Source organism: Somniosus microcephalus, chromosome 2 (assembly GCF_052327205.1).
Source record: "Somniosus microcephalus isolate GS21.2 chromosome 2, FLI_Smic_1.0, whole genome shotgun sequence".
Lineage (NCBI taxonomy): Eukaryota > Metazoa > Chordata > Chondrichthyes > Squaliformes > Somniosidae > Somniosus > Somniosus microcephalus.
This window is the reverse complement of record NC_140988.1, coordinates 235,241,296-235,259,423: the sequence shown is the minus strand read 5'-3', so window position 1 is coordinate 235,259,423 and position 18,128 is coordinate 235,241,296. Positions and strand designations below refer to the sequence as shown.

At 42.8% G+C, this 18,128-nt stretch overlaps 2 protein-coding genes across 4 annotated transcripts in view; both read right to left on the bottom strand.

Annotated features, from left to right (window-relative positions):
• tmem165 (transmembrane protein 165) overlaps positions 1-4,355 on the bottom strand; it is a 55,250-nt gene extending 50,895 nt beyond the window's left edge. Inside the window, exon 1 of one of the 2 annotated variants that reach the window (XM_085970062.1) lies at positions 4,254-4,355. In XM_085970062.1, the coding sequence (XP_085826188.1) occupies positions 4,254-4,271 (18 nt within the window). In that variant the 5' untranslated portion in view covers positions 4,272-4,355. The other variant, XM_085970056.1, reaches the window with a different exon arrangement.
• Positions 4,356-6,034: 1,679 nt separating this feature from the next.
• The window catches only part of srd5a3 (steroid 5 alpha-reductase 3), a 35,727-nt gene continuing 23,633 nt past the window's right edge, over positions 6,035-18,128 (bottom strand). For both annotated transcript variants that reach the window (XM_085970040.1, XM_085970045.1), the window contains exons 4-5: positions 11,407-11,538; positions 6,035-6,974 (exon numbers count right to left, since the gene is read on the bottom strand). In XM_085970040.1, coding sequence (XP_085826166.1) covers positions 6,715-6,974; positions 11,407-11,538 — 392 coding nt within the window. In that variant the 3' untranslated portion in view covers positions 6,035-6,714. The remainder of the gene's footprint in view (positions 6,975-11,406; positions 11,539-18,128) is intronic.

The window sequence follows — 18,128 nt, the reverse complement described above, 5'->3', positions numbered from 1 at the left end:
AAAAGCAGAACCACAAAGGTCATAATCTCTGGATTATTACCGGAGCCATGAGCAAATTGGCATAGGGTCAATAGGATCAGGGAGATGAATGCGTGGCTCAAAGATTGGTGTGGGAGAAGTGGGTTTTGATTCGTGGGGCACTGGCACCAGTACTGGGGAAAGAGAGAGCTGTTCCGTTGGGACAGACTACGCCTGAACCGTGCTGGGACCAGAGTTCCAGTGAATCGAATAACTAGGGAGGTAGACAGGGCTTTAAACTAAATAAGGAGGGGGGGGAAAGAGGGGGTCCCGGTGGAGAGAAATCTAGAATTCTAAAGAGAAAAAGCAAGGAAGCAGTGCAGGAAAGTGATTGGGATAAGGATAACCAGATTGTGTCAGGAAGGGACAGAGCGTACCAACAAAGGAGTGCACTAACAAATAGAAAAAATGGTAATAAGACAAATAGAGCCATAGTACAAAAAAATGTTAAGATGTCTAAAAATGTTAAAAAGACAAATCTAAAGGCACTGTATATGAATGCACAAAGCATTCGTAATAAGGTAGGCAAATTAACAACGCAAATAGATGTAAACGGATACGATATAATTGCGATTACGGAGGCATGGCTGCAGTATGACCAAGGCTGGGAGCTGAATATCCAAGGATATTCGATATTTAGGAAGGACAGGCAAAAAGGAAAAAGGAGGTGGGGTGGAGTGGCGTTGTTAGTAAAGGATGGAATCAGAGCAATAGTGAGAAAGGATATTGGCTCAGAAAATCAAGATGTAGAATCAGTCTGGGTGGAGCCAAGAAGCAGAAAACATTGGTGGGAGTTGGCTATAGGCCTCCAAACAGTAGTGGTAATGTAGGGGATGGCATCAAACAGGAAATTAGAGATGCATGTAACAAGGGTGCTACAGTAATCATGGGTGACTTTAATCTACATATAGACTGGCCAAACCAAGTTAGCAATAATACTGTGGAGAATGAATTCCTGCAGTGTACACAAGATGGTTTTTTAGACCAGTACGTTGAGGAGCCAACTAGGGAACAGGTTATCCTAGATTGGGTATTGTGCAATGAGAAGAGGTTAATTAATAATCTTGTTGTGCGGGGTCCTTTAGGGAAGAGTGACCATAACATGATAGAATTCTTCATTAAGATGGAAAGTGAAGTCGTCCAATCCGAAACTAGGGTCCTAAATCTAAACAAAGGAAACTACGAAGGTATGAGGAGTGAGTTGGCGGTGATAGATTGGGGCGCTTCATTAAAAGGCATGACGGTGGATAGGCAATGGCTAACATTTAGGGAACGAATGCATGAATTGCAAGAGTTATACATTCCTTTCTGGCGAAAAAACACAAAAGCAAAAGCAGCCCAACCATGGCTAACAAAAGAAATCAAGGATAGTATTAGATCCAAAGAGGAGTCATATAAAGTTGCCCAAAAAAGTAGCAAGCCTGAGGATTGGGAGCAGTTTAGAGTTCAGCAAAAGAGGACCAAGAGATTGATTAAGAGGGGAAAAATAGAGTACGAGAGTAAACTTGCAACGAAAAGCAGACTGTAAAAGCTTCTACAAGTATGTAAAAAGAAAAAGATTAGTGAAGACAAATGTTGGTCCCTTACAGTCAGAAACGGGAAAATTTATAATGGGGAACAAGGAAATGGCAGAACAATTAAACAAATACTTTGGTTCTGTCTTCACGGAAGAGGGCACAAATAACTTCCCAGAGATGCTAGGGAACCAAGGGTCTAGTGAGAAGGAGGAATTAAAAGAAATTATTAGTAAAAAAAGTGCTCGAGAAATTAATGGGACTGAAAGCCGATTAATCCCCAGGGCCTGATAACCTGCATCCCAGAGTACTAAAAGAGGTAGCCATGGAAATAGTGGATGCATTCGTTGTCATCTTCCAAAATTCTATAAATTATGGAACAGTTCCTGCAGATTGGAGTGTGGCAAATGTAACCCCACATAAGAGGTTAGTGTGCAAAATTAAAGCACATGGGATTGGGGGTAATATACGGACATGGATTGAAAATTGGTTAACAAACAGGAAACAGAGAGTAGGAATAAATGGGTCTTTTTCGGGGTGGCAGGTGGGTACCGCAGTTTGCTGAAATTTAGCTGAAGTAACATGACAACGCACATTGATGGCTTCTGGTAAAATAGAGATATCCAAATTAAAAGACAGTTATTTCCATCATAAAATTCCCCATAAAGAGGATTGCAATCAAAGCGATAACCATAGCATTTGGAAGACAAGTACATTTTATCATAATGTATTCAAACAGTAAATATATCATCTTAATTTGGTATTTTCAAAAATCCTGAACCGAAGGAGACAAGATTAACAGCAATTTACTTAGGGTGTTCCAGTACTGTTATATTACACTCTCAAAATGTTCCCAGGTTACGGAACTATACAATCCTCCAATGGCTTTGGACTACCAATACACACCCACATCTTTACAATCCAATCCAAACTATGTGGCAAAAACAAATCTACAAGTTATTTATTTTTTAAATTATAAAAAGGAGACAAAATTCTCCAGTATGGAAAATTAAAAAGAAAACTCATAATCCCATTAACACCCCACTTTACTGTGGGTAGAGAGAACAGTTTCCTTCTTGTAGAAAGATTGTGCAACATCACCGCAAACTTAACATTGCCTAGGACACCCCCTCTTTCAGAGTGCTGCACGAGTTCAGCCACTTCAAAACCCAAGGAATACCTGCCAATACAGTAACAGAGAACTTAATTCTCTGCTGCCTGGTACCTATCCAAATCAACATTTTGCTCAGTGAAAATGTCAAGAGTTTTTCAAAATTTCTTAATCACCAAGCAGTAACAGTGATGTTTCTACATCCTTGTTAAAAGCACCATTACGAAACTCAAAGTCATACCAGTTCAGAGAGGTATATCTACAGTTTTACTGGCACGTCCCTTTTTTAAAAATCAGCTGCATAAAATTATTAAGCGTATCTGGCTGTTTGCACATTGCTGCAGCCACTATTTAATCTTCGCCTGTTTCTATCCAGGCAACTCATTTTCTCTTTCTCCTCCACCCAAAAACAGCAGAGGGATAGCACCCATGATGTATTTGTTCATCTCAATCTATTATCCAGCTCCTATTTGAAAAAGTTGATTCAGCTACAACTGCTTTGTTTCGCACTTATAGTCACTAAACTGGAGAAAACTCTTCATTCTAATCTCAAATCGATTTTGAGTCTTATTTTTAAACCTATATCTTCTGTTTACATCAGACATCCTACTTAAAGAAAATGAACAAACTTGCATTTACACAGCGCCTTTCACATCCTCAGTATGTCCGGAAGTGCTTCACAACCAAAGAATTACTTCTGAATTGTATAACAAAGGTGATTACAAGTACAAATGGCAGAATGTTTGCACACAGCAAGAATTATAATTGAGTATTCTGTTTACACCACACTTAAGGGGTAATGTAATTTTAGTGGAACTATTATAATCATAGAAGATACTTTAATAGTGTACACTCTAATCACTAAGCTGGTTTGACTTTTCTTCAGAAGCATTTGGCTATAATATTGAAATTCCTAATACAAATATTTAGCTTAAAACATTTACATCAGAGTTAATGATAACCCAACTTCATGACTGAACAGCATTTCAGAAGCCTTTAAAAATATGAATTGAGTGAACTCTATTTCGCTCCAACGTACAAGCACCATGTCCCTGTCATTTTGTGCTACTCGCTGTCAGTCTGTGTTTTTTGAACGGGCACTAAGCAAGAAGTTTATGGTTAACTTTGTGACCATCTGACATCTGGGGTTTTAACTATCCCGGGTTGTTGGGTTTAAGTCGAAACTCGGGAGACTTCACTGCGAAGACCCGAGCAATACCAGAAAGAGGAGCTGAAAGCAGATCCTTCGGGGTTAATTAGAGGCGGTGCACCCCCCGGGCCCCGGCCTTACCTGCACCACCCCCCAGGCCCCGACCTTACCTGCACCTCCGACTCCGCTTTGGCCGCTTTCTCCTCTGCTCGCACGCCGGCTACCGTCGCCGCTATGCAGCAGAGACTCAGCAAGAAAACCACAGCGACACCCGCTGCCGTCGGCCGGCACCGCGCAGACATGACCGCAGAGGGAGGAGCGGGCGACGCGAACAACAAATGCTACGAGGCCGAGATGCCAACAACTCTTCCCTCAGCGAGCGAGAGCGGCCATCCCGGTGCGACCGAGGCGTGTAGATCAACCAAACTTCACAGCCCTTCCATCCCGTCCGCACACTCACTCTGTCCCGTACACCCATTGGCTTTTGCCTTGCTATCCTCGCATCTGATTGGATGGACGAAGGTCAGGTTTGGTTGTAACTTCCCTTGTGACGTTCCAACCGGTCAGGAGGAACTTACCGGAAGTACATGTGCGCATGCGCCAGTCTAGATTTCCAGCTTCGTCTATATTTGGCTTTGAGTCGAGAACTAGTTCTGCTGCGCATGAGCAGCAACCCCATTGCGGAGGTCATTTGATGATGAGACTGCAGCACCTTATCAGGAAACCCACATCTGAAGAGCAGTCATAGACTCATAACTCTCCTGAAGGATCCTTGACCCTTTTTTGCATCTCCAACCTTCATTTCCAAAATTCCCTTGCATGTGTTGTGGGCTCACAAATGCATGCTGATATTGTCAACGGTTCTCATGTATTGCTTCTACCACCTCCTGTTCAAACCTACCGTCATCACGACCCCACCCCCTCAAAAACACACCCTTGACGCTGTATCCTTGCAAACTACTGCCCCATCTTTATTTTTTCATATAAGCAAGAGTGAGCTGAAAAACAGAAGAGAGACATTGGAGGAGGATGATGTGTGTCAAAGGGTACACAGAGAATGGAAAGGGAAAATCTACCAGTCACAGCAGAAGTCATTTTTGACTTTGAATAGGGCCCTGTCAATGCCATGGTAGGGGCGGAAACCTAATTGGAGAGATTCAACCATGGAGTTGCGGGAAAGATGGGCACAGATTTGGGAGGCGAATACACATTCACATCTTTGGAGAGAAAAGGGGCAGTAGTTTACAAGGACAGGACTTAAGGGTGGGTTTTTTGAAAAGAGGGTTGATTTTAAAAGGGGAGAAAATATCTGAGGAGAGGGAGCTGTTTACAATAGCAGCTTGTACAGGGCCAGGAAGGGAAGTTGAGTGGACAGCAGTTTAGTGGGAATTGGGTTGAGAAAGCAGGAAGCATCTGCTTCTACTTAATTTCTGCAGCTGTGACATTTCTGTAACAAACTGGTATCACAAGGCATCATCATCTGATTTTGAGCTATAAATATATTGCTCAATTATTTTCAGTTAAAAATTTGCTAAACCATAATTACCTGTGATTACACTCGGTCTGTTCCCCTGTACCATCCAATTCTGATTAGTAATGTTTTGTTTTCAATGCATAACATAATTAGAGGGAAAGGCCAGTAATGTAAATGTCCTTATAAATATGTGACTCAGTCCCAAGATAATATCCAGTGACTTGGTTTCTATCCATCCAATAAAACTTAGCATTATATTCTTACTGCAATAATCAGAGAAGCAGTATGCCTTTAAAAATATACTTTTAATGCAACTGCATTCCTCCTGAGTGTTATTTTAAGAACACAAGAATATATGTACAGATTATATAATCACGTCCTGATCACACACTAGAACACAGCTTTTAACATTTCCTCTTTGCAGGAACAGGAGGAAAACTAGTGATCTGGGTGGAAGCAGGAAGAAAAACACCTCAGGATTGATTCAAGGGCAGGAAAAACAAGCATGAAGGAGGTGAACAGCAGTATTGACAGGGAAAGAGCATCTCAGCTTGAAGGAAATAAAAGCAGCAGGAGGGAATTATCAGGCATTATAGACCTTAGGGAGCTAGTGTCATGGAGAGCATGACCATGGTTCCACGCGCCTTGGAGAGAGCTGGGAATTCTCAATGGGAGGCAATAGGTACGCTTATGTGTGAAAGGCAAACATTACAGAAAATGATACAGGAAGCAAGTGTGACACTTGCAGGAACTGTGCACTGTATGTGAAACTTTTAATACATTTATTTAATGACAATACAGCTATTAATTATCACTTAAGCATTCAGTCATTAAGTCACAATCATAGTACAGATGTTGTCATGCATGAACTATATGAAGCATTTTGGATAATATCCACCAGCTCTATGACATACTGCATTGATAATTGCATTGTTGTAATCATTATAAACATTATAAAAATAATGTACAGATTAGAGCAAAACATGATCAGGAAGATCGTACATGCTCCCTGAAAGAATTGCACTTGTTGGTCTGAATGGTCTGTTCTCATTCCACACTTTCCCTTGTTCACAGCATCACAGTTAAGAAAAGCAAGACGGCTATTCGGACTCCCAACACTGGGGCTCAACTCAAAAACCCAATGTAATTAAAAGCTCAGTTAAAACCACTCCTTTTGAAGACTTGCCTTCACGTGAAAGTTTAGCTTGTCAATTATAGCAATAGGACATTTTTCTTCAAAGGTCCCCTATTACACAAATTCAGGCATTAAAAAAATCTTTCCAATTCATCAATGTCAAAATTCTACCTCAAAAAAGCACTATCTGAAGGAAAGAATGCATGATAAATTTTAAAGTTGGCTTTAGTGAATCTTATAGTATCAAATACAATAAAATAACACAAGATGTATCAAAATATGCAAGGTATAGTACTGTATATGAAAATAGTATTAAAATATAAAAGGTATGAATGCTTTTCGTTTTTTTGGGTAGGTGTCAAATTTTTTCATATAGAATTCATGGCATAGGACCGCCATCATTGCATGACTGAATAACACATACAATACAACAAACCACCAAGTAAGGTGTCGTCCTTCAAAGGTCACGCTTATAGCAATGTAGATCAGCAGTTCAGCCAGGTAATGTGGGCAAGAAACTACTTCAAACCAGTCACCGTAGGGGATGCTATGCCTGAAATGAATCACTTCACCTATATATAAAGCAACAGAAACAGTTCATTATTTAAGTGGGTAAAGTACACCAAGTAAATATTAGTATAGCTTATTGTTTACCGTGCAAATTTCAATTTGAAAATGATTTTAAACACCTAGGTGAATGCTTCATCCCTTTACCCTCATCGGAAGGGAAAAAAAGAGGAACTTAAATTGAGACAAGTTGCTTTTTGAAAGGAAAAATCTCTCTAACAAATAATATCACCTGGCAACAGAGATTCGGAGTAAAACAATTAATAATTACATTTTTGATTGTCTAACTGTAACCACCAAACTATACGCAAAAGCCTTTGGGGAAAGTATGGTGGTTATTACATTGGGAAAGCTGGATGTCCACATCCTACAAAAGTAATACATTGTATATTTCTATTGAATATCCACATCTGTACAATTAAAACTGGTGATGAAAATACAATCAGATAAATTCAAATCGCAAACAAATCAACAGTTCAACTGTAGCCCAGCACACAAAATTCCTTTGGCTGGATTTTCCTGTTTCCCACCCGCACGGTGCGGGGGGACCTGGGAGATTGCGGGATTTCCCGGCATGCTCTGGAGTTTTATCTCCACAGCGTGCGTGTTACGTAAAGGGCGGGTTCCCTGCCCAGAAGCCAGCCTGATTGACAGCCGTTCCAAGCCATGGGGGTGTCCAAGCCCAGGAGGGGGGCTCCCATCTCCTGGGGGTCCAATCCCTGACCCCGGGGCCGAGTCGCGATCCAGGGTGGGGGGGGTAAGGGGGTTCCATGCCCGGGGAGGGTCCGATCCCTGGGATGGGGGTGGTCCAAACCCCGACCCTGAGGTGTGCAGGCTGCTGGTGGGGGAGCTTGGAGGGCCAGGAGGAAGCACTCCTGCTCCTTCCGGCCCACAAGGATTGTTCACCAAGGCTCTGGCTGCCTCGTTGCAGCTACCGGGAATCCCGAGCCCCGGGATCCCCAGCCGCTTGCAGTAAAACTTGCAAAGCAGGTTAAAGTAGAGGCTTCAGGCCTCATCATAATATTTAAAATACCAACCCGCCTCCTGGCAGTGGGTTGGCTGCCCGCCCCGCCATCCCGCCTGAGTAAAAGGTGAAAGTGGGCGGGTTGAGGTTGGGTTTTAGATTTTTACAACTTTCACTTCCCCCCACCTCCAACTCACCTGTTGTTTCCTGTGAAAATTCCGGCCCTTGTCTCATTACTTCACAGAAGTTATTTTCGCTAAATCTCATGTAGACACATGTTCCCTCTATCAGTTTCCACAACTGGGCAGCGAGTGTATTGTGCTTCAACATTCCAAACCAGGTCATAGAAATATGGCTTTGCACCTGTGATTTCCTAAACACTGAATATCAGATCTCAGCCATGCCATTAGGAGAAAATACCCAGGGAAGGCTGGACATTTTTCCATTGATAGGAAAGGCAATCAAAAATCACAAACAGAGGGGTTATATCAACCTGGGCCTACTCTGGTGGACAAGGCCCCATCTGCCCTCTCAGGTGGTCGTAAAAGATCCCATGGCACCATTTCGAAGAGGAGCAGGGTAGTTATCCTCGGTGTCCTGGCCAATATTTATCCCTCAACCAACATAACAAAAACAGATTATCTGGTCATTATCACATTGCTGTTTGTGGGACCTTGCTGTGCGCAAATTGGCTGCCACGTTTCCTGCAACAGTGACTCCACTGCAAAAGTACTTCATTGGCTGTAAAGTGCTTTGAGACATCCGGTGGTCGTGAAAGGCACTATATAAATGCAAGTCTTTCTTTCTTAGCTGGTGATCTACATAACTCCTAAGCTATGAGCCTTGCCTGTCTACATTCCGCCGCCAAAAAACTTTCAGGATGGGAAGAGAAAGAGGAAGTCTTTAAAAAAAAAAAATTTAAAACAAAATTTAGTTTCAACCTCAGGAGAACTTTACTTCCAGAAATCAAAAGTTCAGCTGTAGCCCAGCACAGAAAATCCCTTGACTTATTTATATTTAATTAAATGTATATTAATATCTAACTCTTCCAATAACACTGTGGGTTAAGGCACCACCTAATGTATTACGATGCGATACAGTCCAGAAGGTCAGGTTCAATTTGCACTCTGTGCTGAGTTAACAGATCTTAGGCAGGGTAGAAATTGGGGCACTATAATTGGACTGTGTCGCAGGACTGCTAGGGCTTTCACTGCTGATAATCATCCAGTGACGGTTGCTGGAAAATGTTCCTGCGTAAATGTTGGATGATAGGATCACTCAGCTGTGAAACTCTTTACAGTAGGATAGTCCGCTGATGCTCAATGCGTATGTTCACACAAGAAGAATGGCACGTGGACGAAACTGTATCACACTATGAATTGAAAGGAGGAAATGAGGGAGGAAAAAGTAGCCTTTCAGTTAATAATGAAAACTAAGAACATAAGAAATAGGAGCAGGAGTAGGCCAATTGGCCCCTCGAGCCTGCTCCGCCATTCAATAAGATCATGGCTGATCTGATCCTAACCGCCAATCCACTATGACAGACTATCTCCTGAATCTAACAGAATTAGACACACGAAACAGGAGCAGGATCAGGCTACACGGCCCCTGGGCCCGCTCCGCTACCCACAGGGCCATGACCGATCCGAACCTAGACTCATGTCCAAATTCCTGCCCACTCCCCGTAACCCTTAATTCCCTTTACTTCTAGGAAACTGTCTATTTCTGTTTTAAATTTATGTAATGATGTAGCTTCTACAGCTTTTTGGGGCAGCATATTCCATGGACCTACCACCCTCTGAGTGAAGTAGTTCCTACTCATCTCAGTTTTGAAAGAGCAGCCCCTTATTCTAAGACTATGCCCCCTAGTTCTAGTTTCACCCATCATCGGGAACATCCTCCCCGCATCCACCCGATCCAACCCCTTCACAATCTTATATGTTTCAATAAGATCGCCTCTCATTCTTCTGAACTCCAATGAGTAGAGTCCCAATCTACTCAACCTCTCCTCATATGTCCATCCCCTCATCCCCGGGATTAACCGAGTGAACCTTCTTTGTACTGACTCGAGAGCAAGTATGTCTTTTCTTAAGTATGGACACCAAAACTGTATGCAGTATTCCAGGTGCGGTCTCACTAATACCTTGTACAACTGAAGCAATACCTCCCTATTTTTATATTCTATCCCCCTAGCAATGAAAGCCAACATTCCATTGGCCTTCTTAATCACTTGCTGCACCTGCATACTAACCTTTTGAGTTTCGTGCACCAGGACCCCCAGATCCCTTTGTACTTCAGTACTTTCCAGTTTCTTGCCATTAAGATAATAACTTGCTCTACGATTTTTCCTGCCAAAGTGCATAACCTCACACTTTCCAGTATTGTATTCCATCTGCCAAATCTCTGCCCACTTACTTAGCCTGTCTATGTCCCCTTGCAGGTTTTTTATGTCCTCCTCACTCACTACTTTCCCTCCCATCTTAGTATCATCTGCAAACTTTGGTATGTTACACTCGGTCCCCTCCTCCAAATCGTTAATATAGATTGTAAAAAGTTGGGGACCCAGCACTGACCCCTGCGGAACACCACTGGTTACTGATTGCCAGTCTGAGAATGAACCATTTATCCCAACTCTCTGCCTTCTGTTAGATAGCCAATCCTCTATCCATGCCAGAATATTACCCCCAATCCCGTGATTTTTTATCTTAAGCAATAATCTTTTGTGTGGCACCTTGTCAAATGCCTTTTGGAAGTCTAAATACACTACGTTCACTGGTTCCCCTTTATCCACCCTATATGTTACTTCCTCAAAGAACTCCAGCAAATTTGTCAAACATGACTTTCCCTTCATAAAACCATGCTGACTTTGTCCTATTAAATTATGATTATCCAAATGTCCTGTTACTGTCTCCTTAATAATGGACTCCAAAATTTTACCGACCACAGATGTTAGGCTAACCGGTCTATAGTTTCCAGCCTTCTGTCTACTGCCCTTTTTAAATAAGGGTGTTACATTAGCAGTTTTCCAGTCTGCCGGGACCTCTGCTGAGTCCAGGGAGTTTTGGAAAATTATTACCAATGCATCCACAATCCCTACCGCCACTTCCCTCAAGACCCTAGGATGTAAGCCATCAGGTCCAGCTGTCTCTTCACCTTCGGTCAGTCAGGTCAAATGAATAATTATTACAAGAATCATTGTAACAAACGATACATTAAGTTTTACAAGATGTTGGCCAATTTAAATGACATTCTGCATATTATATATATCTGAACTAAAAATATGAAAGCATTTTTATGATTATTATTAAATAACAGCAGGTGTTCACATACTGAATTTTGAACCCTTGTAGGGCAATCATTACTGAATTTACAGAATACAAAATAACTTTGCTTTCAATGTTATGGAACAGCTGGCAGGTTCACACTCAGATTTCTCATTTACAGAAATATTGTGTAATGGCAAAAGTTTTTACCCAGTTTGTTCTTCCTGAGACTGGCCAGTATCACATGGCTCTTGTGGTGATGAATTGTTGCCCAGAAAAACAGCATTATTCCAGCTGCATGGTGCCACTGCCCTTGTGAAAGTAGGTCTTGAATAGTGTATACTACACGAGAAGGAAAAAGAATGGTTAAAATGACAAAACACATTTACACATTTTATTTTAAACTGTATCTATGCTGCAGCTACCAAATTCAGACCCATATTATTCTTGGACATGGTGAAACAGCTCTCTGCCTGGGCAGAGTCAGCTCTCAAAATTAAAACTGAAACAGAAGTTGAAAATTGTCCAAATGGACCACCTAGATACTTATAGTTAAGTGCAGCTATAACCAGTGCAAACACAAATCTGCATGAAATGGCTTCCTCAAGGGGTTCACACATATCTTGGCTTTAGTGTGCTCAAGAATCAGATCAGGACATGACCCTTGACTTACATTGCCTCTTTTAAAATGGTACCATTTAAATTATATTGCCTCTCCTCATTCTTCCTACCAAAATGCAATACTTCACACTTCTGTGTTAAATTGCATCTGCCATATGTCTGCTCATTTCACCAGTGTGTCTATGTCCTCCTGAAGTCTGTTACTATCCTCTTCACTATTTAATACATTTCTGAGTTTCATGTCATTTGCAAACATTGAAATTATCTGCTGTGTACCCATGTCCAAGTTATTTATATCAAAAAGAGCAGTGGTCCTAATACCGACCCCTGGGAGACACCACTGTAAACTTCCCTCCAGTCTGAAAAACAACCGTTCACCACTACACTCTGCTTTCTGTCTCTTAGCTAATTTTGTATCCACGCTGCCACTGCCCCTTTAATTCCATGGGCTTCTATTTTGTTAACAAGTCTATTATGTGGTATTTTATGAAATGCCTTTTGAAAGTCCATATACACAACATCAACCGTACTACCTTCATCAACCCTCTCCGTTACTTCAAAGAACTAAAGGGACAAAAACTAATGGAACTGATGCTGCTGGAACAGTAAGTGGTTCCCAGGCTGTAGATTAATTTTCTGTCTGGCTCAGGATATATAGTCAAGTGGAAAATCCATGAGAAGCTATAAATTAGATTAATTAGCTATATTATAGGATACCAACCATCAACAGGCAGCTGTGTCCAACAGAGCACTACAGAGTTTAGTTCCAGTATCCCTGCTGTTCATGAACATTCCTTAAGTTTATAAATAACACAAAGTTATTAGGGACCAAAATGGAGATCTATTGGTGGAGGCAGAGGGCATGGCTGAGGTACTAAATAAGTACTTTACATTTGTGTTTACCAAGGAAGAGAACTTTGCCAAATCTATGGTAAACAAGGAGGTTGCCGGGATACTGGATGACATAAAAATAGATAAAGAGGTATTAGAAAGGTTGGCTGTACTTAAAGCAGATAATTCACCCAGTCCGGAGAGGATGCATCCTAGGTTGTTGAGGGAACTAAAAGGTAGAAATTGCAGAGGTGCTGACTACAATCTTCCAATCCTCCTTAGATACAGGGGTGGTGCCAAAGGACTGGAGGATTGCAAATGTTACACCCATGTTGAAAAAAGGGGAGAAGGATAAACCTGGCAATTAGAGGCCAGTCAATTTAACATCAGTGGTGGGGAAGCTTTTAGAAACAATCTTCCGGGAGAAAATTAACAGACACTTGGACAAGCATGGACTAATAAAGAAGAGCTAGCATGGATTTGTTAAGGGCCAACTTGATTAAGTTTTCTGAGGAGGTAACAGAGAGGGTGGATGAGGGCAATGCGGTTGATGTTGTGCATATGGACTTTCAAAAGGCGATTGATAAAGTACCACGTATTAGGTTTGTTAGCAAAATTGAAGCCCATGGGATAAAAGGGGCAGCAGCAGCATGGATACAAAATTGGCTAAGGGATAGAGAGAGTTGATGTGAATGGCTATTTTTCCAAACTGGAGGGAGGTATATAGTGGAGTTACCACAAGTTCAGTACTAGGACCACTGCTGTTTTTGGTATACATTAATGTCTTGGACTTGGAGGTAGAGAGCACTATTTCGAAATTTGCAGATGACACAAAACTTGGAAGTGTGGTAAACAGTGAGGAAGATAGTAATAGATTGCAAGAAGACATAGACAGGCTGGTGGAATGGGTGTAAACATGGCAGATGAAATTCAACACAGAGAAATGTGAGATGATGCATTTTGGTAGGAAGAATGAGGAGAGACCATACACTAAATGGTACAGTTTTAAAGGGGGTGCAAGGAGAGAGAGACCTGGGGGTACTTGTGCACAAATCTTTGAAGGTGGCAGGACAGGTTAACAAAGTTGTTAATAAAGCAAATGTGAGCCTGTGCTTTATAAATAGACAGGAAGTTATACTAAATCTATAAAAGTACTAGTTCAGCCCAAGCTGGAGTATTGTGTCCAATTCTAGGCACCACACTTTAGGAAGGACATGAAGGTTTCGGAGAGGGTACAGAAGAGATTTACGAGAATGGTTTCAGAGATGAGGGATTACAGTTACGTGGATAGACTAGAGAAGCTGGGGTTGTTCTCCTTAAAGCAGAGAAGGCTAATAGGAGATTTGAAAGAGGTGTTTAAAATCATGAAGGGTTTAGATAGAGTAACTGTTTCCAATGGCAGAAGGGTCGATAACCAGAGGGCACAGATTTAAGGTGATTGGCAAAAGAACCAAAGGCGACATGAGAAAAAACCTTTTTATGCGACGAGTGGTTATTATTTGGAATGCACTGCCTGATAGGGTGGTGGATACAGATTAAATAGTAGCCTTCAAAAAGGAATTGGATAAATATTTAAAGGAGAAAAAATTGCAGGGATATGGGGAAAGAGCAGGGAAGTGGGACGAATGGTATGCTCTTAGACAGAATGAGATGAATGACCTCTTTCCGTGCTGTACTATTCTATGATTCTATGTTGTACAAGAAAACAAGTGTTCTGAGGATAAGTTTATTGTACAGATTTATACAAAACACCCTTCCAACAAAACCTCAATAAGTTGTGTGCTGCATGCAGTGGCACTGAGCCATATAAACCACAGGTTTCCATAATTTTGACGAAAGGTCATCGCCCTGAAACGTTAACTCTTTGTTTCTCTCTTCACAGATGCTGCCTGACCTGCTGAGTTTCTCCAGCATTTTGTTTTTATTTCAGATTTCCAGCATCTGCAGTGTTTTTTTGTATTCCATAATTTCATCCATGCTCAGTTAGCCCAACTCATCTAGGGCAAAAATTGGGCCTTTTTTTTTATTCACAGGATGTGGGCATCGCTGGGTAAGGCAGCATTTATTGTCAATCCCTAATTGCCGTTGAGAGTGTAGAAGAGCATGCCAGGAGCAGCACCTAAAAATGCGATTCCAACCTGGGGAAGCTGCAACACAGGACTACATGAAGATAAAAAGCAGAAGCAGCATGCTATAGACAGAGTTAAGTGAACCCACAATCAACGGATCAGATCAAAGCTCTGCAGTCCTGCCACATCCAGTCAATGGTGGTGGACCATTAAACAACTAACGGCAGGAGGAGGCTCCATGAATATCCCCATCCTCAACGATGGTGGAACCCAGCACATGAGTGCAAAAGACAAGGCTGAAGCGTTGCAACCATCTTCAGCCAGAAGTGCCGAGTGGAAGATCCATATCGGTCTCCTCCTGAGGTCCCCACCACCACAGAAACTTCAGCCAATTCGATTCACTCCACATGATATCAAGAAACAGCTGAGCACACTGGATACAGCAAAGGCTCTGGGCCCTGACAACATCCCAGCTGTCGTGCTGAAGACTTGTGCTCCAGAACGAGCCGCGCCTCTAGCCAAACTGTTCCAGTACAGCTATAACACAGGCATCTATCCGACAATGCAGAAAACTGCCCAGGTATGTCCTGTCCACAAAAAGCAGGACAAATCCAATCCAGCCAATTACCACCCCATCAGTCTACTCTCAATCATCAAAGTGATGGAAGATGTTGTCGACAGTGCTATCAAGCAGCACTTACTCACCAATAACCTGCTCACTGATGCCCAGTTTGGGTTCCGCCAGGACCACTCAGCTCCAGACCTCATTACAGCCTTGGTCCAAACATGGTCAAAAGAGCTGAATTCCAGAGGTGAGGTGAGAGTGACTGCCCTTGACATCAAGGCAGCATTTGACCGAGTGTGGCATCAAGGAGCCCTAGTTAAACTGAAGTCAATGGGAATCGGGGGGAAAACTCTCCACCGGCTGGAGTCACACCTAGCACAAAGGAAGATGGTTGTGGTGGTTAGAGGTCAATCGTCACAGCCCCAGGACATCGCTGCAGGAGTTCCTCAGGGCAGTGTCCTCGGCCCAATCATCTTCAGCTGCTTCATCAATGACCTTCCCTCCATCTTAAGGTCAGGAGTGGAGATGTTCGCTGATGATTGCACAGTGTTCAATACCATTCGCAACACCTCAGATAATGAAACAGTCCATGCCCGCAAGCAGCAAGACCTGGACGACATTCAGGCTTGGGCTGATAAGTGGCAGGTAACATTCATGCCATACAAGTGCCAGGCAATGAATTTCTCCAACAAGCGAGCGTCTAACCACAGCCCCTTCACATTCAACGGCATTACCATCGCCGAATCCCCCACCATCAATATCCTGGGGATCACCACTGACCAGAAACTTAACTGGATCAGCCACATAAATACTGTGGTTACAAGAGCAGATCAGAGGCTGGGTATTCTGCGGTGTGTATCTCAACTCCTGACTCCCCAAACGCTTTCCACCATCTACAAAGCACAAGTAAGGAGTGTGATGGAATACTCTCCAATTGCCTGGATGAGTGCAGCTCCAACAACACTCAAGAAACTCAACACCATCCAAGACAAAGCAGCCCACTTGATTGGCACCCCATCCACCACCTTCAACATTCACTCCCTCCACCACCGGTGTACCGTGGCTGCAGTGTGTACCATCTACAGGATTCACTGCAGCAACTCGCCAAGGCTTCTTCAGCAGCTGCTCTCAAACCCGCGACCTCTTCCACCTAGAAGGATAAGGGCAGCAGGCGCATGGGAACACCACCAGCTCCAAGTTTCCCTCCAAGTCACACACCATCTTGACTTGGAAGTATATCGCCATTCCTTCATCGACGCTGGGTCAAAATCCTGTAACTACCTCACTAACAGCACTGTGGGAGTACCTTCACCACACGGACTGCAGCTGTTCAAGAAGGCAGCTCACCACCACCTTCTCAAGGGCAACTCGGGATGGGCAATAAATGCTGGCCTTGCCAGCGACACCCACATCCCATGAACAAATAAATAAAAAAAGGCAGTGGTGAGCTACCTTCTTGACAACTGAGTGGCTTGCTAGGCCATTTCAGAGGGCAGTTTAGAGTCAACCACATTGCTGTGGCTCTGGAGTCAGGGTTTTAAAAGTTTCATCATGTGGATGGCCGAAAAATAGAGCACAAGAATTAAAATTAGTGAGTGGGAAATCATGGGGAGCACTTGCCCTAAATTCCAAACATGCACTACAGTAGGCAAAGCTCTACACTGAGTGCAAATGAGTAAAGTTACCCCGTTAATTCTACGAGGGTTATACAGACAATTTGAAGACCATACATGGAGTACCATGTCCACATTTGATTATAGTAGTTAGAATCACAGAATGGTTACAGCACAGAAGGAGGCCATTCAGCCTGTTGATCCCGTGCCGGCTCTCTGCAAGAGCACCTCAGCTGGTCCCAATCCCCCGCCCTTTCCCCGTAGCCCTGCAAATTTTTTTCCTTCAGATACTTATCCAACTCCCTTTTGAAAGATAAGATTGAGCCTGCCTGCACCACCCTTTCAGGCAGTGCATTCCAGATCTTAACCACTCACTGGCAAAAGAACAAAAGGCGATGTTAGATAAAACCTTTTTATGCAATCACCTTAAATCTGTGTCCTCTGGTTCTCGACCCTTCCGCCAATGGGAACAGTTTCTCTCTATCTACTCTGTCCAGACCCCTCATGATTTTGAGCACCTCTATCAAATCTCCTCTCAATCTTCTCTGCTCCAAGGAGAACAACCCCAGCTTCTCCAGTCTATCAATGTAACTGAAGTCCCTCATTCCTGGAATCATTCCCATAAATCTTTTCTGCACCTTTTCTAAGGCCTTTACATCCTTGCAAAAGTGTGGTGCCCAGATTTGGACACAGTACTCCAGTTGGGGCCGAACCAGTGTTCTATACAGGTTCATCATAACTTCCACACTTTTGTACTCTATACCTCTATTTCTGAAGCCCAGAATCCCGTAAGACTTTTTAACTGCTTTCTCAACCTACCCTGCCACCTTCAACGATTTGTGCACACATAACCCCAGGTCTCTCTGTTCATGCACCCCCTTTAGGATTGTACCATTTAGTTTATTTTATGTCCTCTCCCCATTCTTTCTACCAAAATGTATCACTTCACACTTTTCTGCATCAAATTTCATCTGCCACGTGTCCACCCATTTCACCAGCCTGTCTATGTCTTCCTGAAGTCTATAACTCTCCTCCTCACTGTTCACTATACTTCCAAGTTTGGTGTCATCTGCAAATTTTGAAATTGTTCCCTGTACACCCATGTCCAAGTTATTAATATATATCAAGAAAAGCAGAGTTCCTAGAACCGACCCCTGGGGAACACCACTGTATACCTTCCTCCAGTCTGAAAAACAACCGTTCACCACTACTCTTGGTTTCCTGTCACTTAGC